We start from the raw sequence: 10,310 nt of genomic DNA, 5'->3' as shown, positions 1-10,310 counted from the left end.
AATAATTTTGAAATTTCCAAAGATCGATAAGTTATTTCTCGTTTTCTTTATTTAAATTGCAAAATTTATTGTTATATATGCGTCAAATCGATTTTTGGACCATGAATTTTGAAAAAGTACACATAAAAATACTCGGACATATTTTTAAAAATTTTTTTCGATGGATTTCAGGTTAACGAAAGTGTAGAGATAAACACATGCAAGTTTGACGTTAATGGGTTAATGTAATGAGTCTACTTTTTGACATAATTTTATTAATTTTGTTATTTATTGTATATAAAAAGCAAAAGTTTCTAAAATATTTTGCAAATCTACTCAACCGATCGCAAGTACTATTTCATATACATGATTTTCCATTTTAACATATTTTACAAGAATTCTGAATGTGTTTTTCTGCTTTTAATATCGTTATAATAATAATTCTTAATCAGAGTGTGTTTCTTCCGGATGGATACCGCGGCGTAATTCAGCTTTGTGCCAACGTTTCTCAAACATTGCAGCTTGCATCATCAGAGCTAGGAGCTCCGATATGTATCATATGTATACATATCGGAGCTGCTAGCCCTGATGATGCAAGCTGCAATGTTTGCAAAACGTCGACACAAAGCTGAATTACGCCACGGTATCCATCCGGAAGAAACACATTCTGATTGGCCATTCTGATCAATGGCCGTAAAAGTTTAAAAACTAATAATTCTTAATCATTATTTATTATTCAAAATGACTGCAGTGAGAGAATGGAAGCTTTCAATTGCAGGAAATTAATTCTACAAGTTCTTTAAAGACAACAGTGTTACCTATATAATGCTAATGCATGCCCGGTGAAGTCCTGCGTGTTCTTGTCGAGACTGAATTTGTTGTACAACGCGCTCATGTTATTATTGAATGGATCAAATCCATCCCACGTTTTCGAATCATCTTCCTGCATGTTCTGCACCCACATGAGGAAACTACGGAAGCGCCGCTTTTCAAACAGGCCCATCAAGTCACTGGACAAGGCTTCCTGCTGATCGATTGGTACTTTGGAAATCTTCCCTGATTTATATACGTATGAACCTTCCACTGACTTGAATTCTAAATAACGCGTTACACCAGTGTGGATGAGCAACTTCACAAGAAGACCGTTCGCCATCAGGAACTTAGGAATCAAGTCGACGTTCCAATCTCGACCACGGCCATAGCTTTCATCTGGCGATGGAGCTTTAAACTTACTAAATGACATAAATATCAATTTAATATAAATAGAATCTACAGTAATTTATTTACATAATTAACAAAAGTTGAAAGTGCAAAAGTTTTAATGAATTTTATAAGAAAAAATGCGTGGACTAAATAATTTTATAAAAACGGTTTATTTATTCTACTAAGTAATTGCCATTGTTTTCTATCATCTGGTACATTATATACGAGGTCTGTCTAAAAAATATCCGACCTTTGGCTGTATTATGAGAAAGAACTATTCCGGAGTGATATGAATAACGTTGCCTTCAAAGTAGTTTCCTTCCGAAGCAATGACCCTCTGCCAACGGTGCACCCACTTGCGAAAGCAGACCTGGAAGTCGTTTTTTCTGATAGCCAACATTTCCCTCATCGCATTTCGCTTTATTTCCTCAACATCATCAAATCTTTTGCCCTTCAACGAATGTTTCAACCAAAAGTCACACGGGGTTATCTGGACTATACTGAGGTTGACGAAGTTGGACAATGCCGTGTTTAGTCAAAAACTCCTGAATCAGGTGAAATGAATGAGCAGGTGCGTTTCATGCAGTCATTGTGAAATGCGACACTCGAAGTTTTCAACGCTCACACAATTGCGTACCGTTGCCGACTGAATAGCTGTTGGGTCGTGTCGCTTGGTGGGGATACTTCTAAAGGTCCACTCTAAATAATGAATACCTATTTCCTACAATAAGATGTCCAAGGACAAAGATATACGCAGAGGTCGAATACTTTTGGGATAGACCTCGTACATCTGCATATTTGTAAATATCCATAAAACTAAATCAATCACAACTTTGAGAAAACCATTAAAACTTTTACATTCACTTAATGTAATAATTTTAAATTGAAACTTCCTATAACACACACACACACACACATATACACACACACACACACACTTGAGATAAGGTCACATTTATGTTATACTTAAGATATATCCTATATATATCTTAAGTGTAAAGTAAATGTGCAATGTATTTCAGAATCAAAGGTATACTCAGTATTTAAGTAAAATAATAAATTAAAGTAATAAAAAATTCATATAAACATATGTCCAATTCGACCTTATTTTAAATTATAGGGAGTTTTGTACTCTAATTATTAGATAAGTTAAACTAATATACCTAATTCTGAATTGACAATTTCTGGTAAATTCGATTAACATTTGATGGATTAAATGAAATCGATCGATGTTAAAATATTTATATACTGAAATGCAAAGTGACTTAATTTGAAAGTTCTTTACACGTTTATAAAAATATAAATGAATATAAACTTCGATAGAACTAAAACTAGTTACAACTCAATCAAAATACAATTGAATCAAACATATGTTTAGTTAAGTGCATCGAAATGTCTACTTTCGGATGTACAAAGATGTAGATAAGATACAGATAAACTCGTCATCTAAAGGCTTACATATCTGTCAAAGGGTCAGAGAGCACAGACGAAGCGCATGTACGACTAATCATTATTACTGGTCGTTACCTATGCGGTAAATATTACTAATCAAAAATCAATTACATAAAAATAGTTGGTTTCAACGCAAATGTATAATACCTACGTGCATTTGGTATAATGAATCGATTATGATCATGTTTTTTATATAGAACGTGCGTATACAGGGTGTCCCGAGAGGAAAGGTCAATATTTCGTGAGGGTATAGAATGAGGTAATATAAAGCAAAAATGTTATAGAAACATGGTGTTGTTTATTACTGGTTTCCGAGATACAGCAATGTTAAATTACACGGAATTTAAAATTGACGCGTCAATGGGACTTTATTCTTCATCGTAACGGAGCGCTGCAGGCTGTGTATCAGTTGAAAATGTTAGCGAAACACACCTGGTGATCTGTCCTGCTGTCCTTTGTGATACACTGCAAACATGCCGCACGTGTTTTATAATGTAGAGTACGTAGATATGGTTTACGTTTATGGGTATTATGATAGCAGTGCTCCCGCAGTCGTTGAAGAATATCATCGCCGTTTTCCGATACGCCGTATTCCAGACCAGAAGAGTATTCTCAAACATGTTTAACAGCTTACGTGAAGATGGTACACTTCCCAGTGCTCACATCACATCTGAACGTGGAGTTGAGAGAAATGTTGAGGAAGAAAAAAATGTACTTCAAATGGTACAAAGGAGCCCTACGACTAGTACAAGAAGGGTCTCTGCACGTATTGGTGTTCCTCGGACACGTGTCTGGTGGATACTGCATGACTAACATCTGTATCCATTTTATCCGCAACGAGTACAAAATCTCCATGAAGGAGATGAAGCCACACGTCTACAGTTTTGCCAGTGGTTACAGAATCATCGTGAATTGATTCCCGCCATACTTTTTACTGACGAGGCAACATTTACGTATAATGGCATAAATAATACGCGTAAAACCCATCGTTGGTCGCAAGATAACCCTAACGCCATTGTTATACAAAAGTTCGTTTCTCCGTCAACGTATGGTGCGATATGATTGATGGAATGCTGATTGGTTCCGTTATTTTACAAAATCGTATGACAGGGCAGAGTTACCTCGACTTTTTACAAAATACGTTTCCACAACAACTAGAAAATATTTCCCTGACTACACGAAGAACAATGTATTTTCAGCACGACGAAGCATCTCCTCATAACACATCTTGTGAGAGAACACTTAAATGCAGTGTTTCTATATCGCTGGATTGGTCACGGTGAAACGGTGCAATGGCCACAAAGATCACTCGACCTAACTCCCCTGAATTTCTGCTTGTGGGGTTGGTTAAAGTGCGAAGTGTATAAAACTAAAGTGAATACACGGGATGAACTTATTGCACATGTAATAGCCGCTGTTGACCAAATTAGGGGCCGTGAAGATGCCCTCCGACGCGCAACCCGCCACAAGGGTTGCGTTTTCACAAGATGTGACAAATGTATCGAAATACGGAGCGAAATATTCGAAAATTTGTTATGATAGACGTATTACAATGTAATTGCAGTAAATTTCAACTCATATTAGACAATCCGACGTGTAATTTAACATAGCTGTATCTCGGAAACCAGTAATAAATGACACTATGTTTATATAACATTTCTGCCTTATATTACCTCATTCTACACCCCCACGAAATATTAACCTTTCCTCCCGGGACACCCTGTATATATTATATACAGGGTGCACGATTTATCTGAAGACATTGAAATATCTCAAGAACTATGCATTAGATAAAAAAAAAGTGGTTAATGAAAGTTGTTAGTCTCGAAGGGGGACATCCAATGATACCAAACTCGACCTCCCATCCCACCCCCTGGGGGTGGGAGTTGGGGGCAACTTTGAAATCTTAAATGGAAACCCCCATTTTTTATTGCAGATACGGATTCTACGCCACAAAATACGTAAATTTTGCCGAAACTTTTTTTTTGATTCGTGATAGACGGCGCTGTAATCGCAAAAAATTATATTTTCCGCAATTCTCCAGAAATGATCATTGGATTGAGAAATAAAAAATACCTGTTCAATATTTTTAAAGAACATAATAAAAGTTATTCCCCCCATCCTCTCGGGGTAGGGTGGGTGATAACGTTCAAATCTCAATTGCACTGCCTTTTGTAATAAGCCGTAGGCATTGCACTGCCTTTTATAATAAGGCATTGCACTGCCTTTTATAATAAGCCGTAGTTCGCCATACACCCACAGTGGCGCGTCGAGTTTACATATTTTGTGGCGTAGAATCCATATCTGCAATAAAAAATGGGGGTTTCCATTTAAGATTTCAAAGTTGCCCCCAACCCCCACCCCCAGGGGGTGGGTGGGAGGTTGAGTTTAGTATCATTGGATGTCCCCCTTCGATTCCCTCTTCGATTCGGGTTCCCATTTGAGATTTGAACGTTATCACCCACCCTACCCCGAGAGGATGGGGGGGAATAACTTTTATGTTCTTTAAAAATATTGAACAGGTATTTTTTATTTCTCAATCCAATGATCATTTCTGGAGAATTGCGGAAAATATAATTTTTTGCGATTACAGCGCCATCTATCACGAATCAAAAAAAAAGTTTCGGACAAAATTTACATATTTTGTGGCGTAGAATCCATATCTGCAATAAAAAATGGGGGTTTCTATTTAAGATTTCAAAGTTGCCCCCAACCCCTACCCCCAGGGGGTGGGGTGGGAGGTTGAGTTTAGTATCATTGGATGTTCCCCTTCGAGACTAACAACTTTCATTAACCACTTTTTTTTATCCAATGCATAGTTCTCGAGATATTTCAATGTCTTCAGATAAATCGTGCACCCTGTATAAGTGAGGCCGATTGTTTTTTTCCTGATCTGATCTATGACCAATGATATCTATCAAATAACGAGTTTTAAATATTACAATTATACCAGGTCTGTAAATATAAAACCGGAATTTGTCCATAGATGGCCCTAGCTGTCAATGTAGTTACCGTTAAACCGCGTCATTGGCGCCATTTTGATTTGTTGACATCTGACAAAAATTTTCAACTCACAACAATACAAGTTTCATACAACAGCATAGTTTGTAATAGCGTTAAATATGTCGAATTTTGTGCCTGGAAGCTACGATTTGCGGACAGCATTGATTTTGTTGAACCATTTGAAGAAAACTGCTGCAGAATCGCATCGAATGCTTGTCGAAGCTTACGGTGAGCATGCTCTTGATAAATCAGTGTTTTGAGTGGTTTAAAAAATTCAAACGTGGCGATTTTGACGTGAGAAACGAAGAACATGGAAGACCACCGAAAAAGTTTGAAAATAGCGAATTGCAAGCATTGTTGGATGAGGATGACGCTCAAACGCAACAACAACTCGCGGATCAATTAAATGTGACACGAGAAGCCGTCTCCATACATTTGAAAGCCATGGGAAAGACCCAGAAGATGGGAAAATGGGTTCCACATGAACTGAATGAAAGACAGCAGGAAAACCGAAAAACCACTTGCGAAATGCTGCTCGCCAGGTACAAAAGAAAGTCATTTCTCCATCGAATTGTGACTGAAAAGTGGATATATTTTGAGAATCCTAAACGTAAAAGATCATGGGTGACTCCAGGCGAACCATCGACATCGACTGCAAGGCCAAATCGCTATGGACGGAAGACAATGCTCTATGTTTGGTGGGATCAGAAGAGTGTGATCTATTATGAGCTGCTAAAACCTGGCGAAACCGTTAATACTGAACGCTACCGACAACAAATGATCGACTTGAATCAAGCTTTGCGTGAAAAACGACCAGAATATCAAAAAAGGCAACACAAAGTGATTTTGCTTCATGATAATGCACCATCACACACAGCAAAACTGGTCAAGGAAACGATTGAGGCGTTTAGTTGGGAAATACTTTCGCATGCAGCTTATTCACCAGACTTGGCTCCATCCGATTACTACTAATTTGCATCGATGGGACACGCACTTGCTGAGCAGCGCTTCACTTCTTACGAAAATGTACGAAAATGGGTCGATGACTGGTTTACCTCAAAAGAGCAACAGTTTTTTTGGCGTGGCATCCACAAATTGTCAGACAGGTGGGAAAAATGTATTGCTAGCGATGGGAAATACTTCGAATAAAATATATTTTATCATTTTCATACAATAAACGTATATTTTCTATACAAAAATTCCGGCTTCATATTTACATACCTGGTAGATATCCTTGATCAGTTTATTTTAGTTCTCGTCAACACTGAAAGTCACAGATTATACACTCATTCAATTCATTTTGTCTGAACTTTCTTTTTATACCAGCAGTAAATATTTCGATGCATCTAAGTCTTCATATGAACTTTTTTTCTATAACATTTAAACTCTTTCGCGCTATTAACGAATGAAAACAATTAAAGACATTGTTTACACAGTGAGTGTAAGCATCAGATAGCTTTAGATTCATTGTTCGCCGTCAAGATTTTCACTTGACACATATTTGTGATATTTGTAGTCTAAATCTATATCTATAAAATTGTAAATGTTAAATCTATACTTGGAATGAACGTCACATATTATGTTACGTCTTGTAATAATAACGAGGATAGTAATATTCACGACATTTCAAGATGAAAAACCAAAATATTTCATAAAATAAAACAAAATCTGAGCTAATTTTATTTAAATTTATTTAGATTCTATTTAGATTTTATTTAGAGATATTTATGATATTAATTAAATTGAATTAGAGAAGTAACTTTTCTTGACAAGATTATTAGCGATATCGAGCGTTTCGCTTGCTCACGCTTTCATTTATCCATATCAGTCCCTATCATGCGGAAAAATTTAATATATAAAGTTATGAAAATTTCGTAAGAGCATGCTTATTCCGACCGAAGTGTCCAACAGATATTTCTCCTTCTCTTCCTCTTCTTCCCGCTCTGAATCTTTTTTCTCACCATTATAATTAGAAGTTTACAATGGACTTTCACTTCCATTACCATTATCTACATGTTTAGAAATTGCAAGTAAAAATTACTAACGACAAGAAGTATATTGAGTTGTACAACCGCCACTGTAATATAGTCAATTAATTAATCCACATTGGATTTTTAATATTTTAATGTTGTTCACGATGCAATATTCGTTGCATTCGTTTATCACTCAACTAGCGTTTGATGATTGAACAATATCCCGCGTACAAGATTGACAATTTATCGCGATAGCTACCAGATGGATTAACTGTGCGCTCAATAATTTATTTGAGACGGAAGGAAATAAGTGAGTGAGTGAGTGAATGGGTGAGCTACTGAACGAGTAATGAACAAAAGAAAAGGAGAGCGAGGGAGAGAGGGTAAAGGAAAGAGAAAGAAAAGGGCAAAAAAAGGAGAAATGGAGAAGAGAGAGAGAAAAAAAGGAGAGAGAGAGAGAGGGGGGGAGGGAAGAGAGGCAAAAGGGGGAGAGAAGGAGGGAGAGAGAGGAAGAGGTAGAAAAAGAGCGGGGAAAAAAGAGAGAGAAGATGAGAAAAAAGGGGAACAGAGAAGAAAAAGGAGAAGAGAGAAGAGAGGGGAAGGGGAAGAAAAGAAGAGGGGGAAGAGAGAGAGAGAGAGAGGGAGAGAGGCGAAAGAAGGAAGAGACAAGGAGGCGGAGAAAGAGAGAGAAAAGGGCGAGAGGGCGGGAGAGAGAGAGAGAAGAGATCAAAACTTGCAAAGTGACGCACTTTCTTTTTTACATTTTAATATACGTCTAAGACGAGCACAACTTTGAGCAAAGCAAACTATTTTTAGTAAATATGCACATAAGGTCAACCTCCTCAAAGTGCATGACCTTGATATATGTTGTTAAGGACACGTTCCTGAGCGTTATACAAAACGTTGTAGCCGTCACTCATTGTTCATTAAAAAGTTATTAATAAAAATTTCGATAATTATGCATATTAAGGAATACTTCGCCGATAATCTTCAACTTCATACATATACAGGGTGTGGCAAAAGTCTGGAAACATTCAAATATCTCCTAAAAATGAATTTTAGAAAAAAACGTTTCAGGCAAAGGGTGTAAGGTTTAAAAAGACGCATTCAACGGTAATATCCACTTGACCTTGGGTGACGTTGCCAAGGTCAGGTCAAGGTCAACCTGATATTTGTAAATGGAATCCCCTACTTTTTATTACATATTCTTGTAGCTTACCTCAAGAATTTTTCAAAACACTATAACAAAGTTTTTTTTCGTTAAGTACTTTCCGAGTTATGAGGCACGAAGGTTGCAGTACCGCCGACATTAGCTTTACCCAAGATGTACCGTGTGGAGGTTGCACAGTCGGATTTACATCTCGTGTGTGCGCGTGTGTGTGCGTGCGTATGTAAAAAAGTAAGTGAGTGAACGATTGAATAAGTATACGTCTACAAATATAAATGTTTGAATTGTTGACCTTCTTCAATTTGACACTGTACCCAGCGGTACGTACTCAGACGACCGATCGTAATCAAACTGTATCAATCAATATCCAAAAAAACTTATGTATGGGCGGGAATAGTTGGAACGCACATAATAAGTACATTCTTCATTGATGGAATTCTAACGGCTGAAAAGTATGCTGCCATGCTTCGAAACGATATTATTCCTGCTATTCGCAATATTTTCGGTTTAAATTTTGATACAGTTTGGTTTCAGGAGAAAGGTGCCCCTCCACATTCTGGATTGCAGGTACGCCAGTTTTTAAACGACACTTTTCCTGAACGATGGATAGGAAAGAGAGGACCAATCGAGTGACCACCCCGATCCTGACATGAATTCCTTGGATTTTTTCTTTTGGGGTTATTTAAAACATCGCGTTTACAAAACAAAACCTCAAAATTTGGATGATTTGTAACACCGAATTACCACTGAAGTGACATTAATTACCTCCGAAACATTGGAAAATGTTAATAGGAGAGCTTTCATAATCGACCACTTCAGTGTCAAGTTGAAGAAGGCCAACAATTCGAACATTTATATTTGTAAATGCATACTCATTCAATCGTTCACTCACTCACTTTTTTACATACGCACGCACACACACGCGCACACACGAGATGTAAATCCGACCGTGCAGCCTCCACGCGGTACATCTTGGGTAATGCTAATGTCGGCGGTAACTGCAACCTTCGTGCCTCATAACTCGGAAAGTACTTAATGAAAAAAAACTTTGTTATAGTATTTTGAAAAGCTCTCGAGGTAGCTGTAAGCTACAAGAATATATAATAGAAAGTGGGGGATTCTATTTACAAATATCAGGTTGACCTTGATCTAACCTTAGCAACGTCACCTAAGGTCAAGCGGATATTACCGTTGAATGCGTCTTTTTAAACCTTATAACTTTTGTCTGAAACGTTTTTTTCTAAAATTCATTTTTAAGAGATATTTGAGTGTTTCCAGACTTTTGCCACACGCTGTATATTATCAAGGACCTGAGTAACTTACAAAAAGTTTCTGCCGGCGGCCATTGTTTATTAAAAAGTTATTAACAAAAGATGCTTTATTAATCGAGCATAATTTTTCGACACAGTGTACGTTTAACACCTAAAACTTGCAAGAAGTTATTTTGAAATACAATATATGATATATAAGCGAGGGAGGGACTCCATTCAAAAAAAAAAAAAAAAAAAAAGAAAAAGAAAATTCTGAAAAAT

At 37.1% G+C, this 10,310-nt stretch overlaps 1 protein-coding gene across 3 annotated transcripts in view; it reads right to left on the bottom strand.

Annotated features, from left to right (window-relative positions):
• Gdi (GDP dissociation inhibitor) overlaps window positions 1-10,310 on the bottom strand; it is a 43,698-nt gene that overhangs the window by 25,736 nt on the left and 7,652 nt on the right. For 2 of the 3 annotated variants that reach the window (XM_011152119.3, XM_025299309.1), the window contains one exon: window positions 798-1,211. In XM_011152119.3, coding sequence (XP_011150421.1) covers window positions 798-1,211 — 414 coding nt within the window. Of the gene's footprint in view, window positions 1-797; window positions 1,212-1,432; window positions 1,553-10,310 lie in introns of all 3 variants that reach the window. The other variant, XM_019844484.2, reaches the window with a different exon arrangement.

This window comes from Harpegnathos saltator, unplaced genomic scaffold (assembly GCF_003227715.2).
Source record: "Harpegnathos saltator strain DR-91 unplaced genomic scaffold, Hsal_v8.6 scaffold260, whole genome shotgun sequence".
Taxonomy (NCBI): Eukaryota; Metazoa; Arthropoda; class Insecta; order Hymenoptera; family Formicidae; genus Harpegnathos; species Harpegnathos saltator.
The sequence above is the reverse complement of the archived record's forward strand: the minus strand, read 5'-3'. Positions and strand labels throughout refer to the sequence as shown.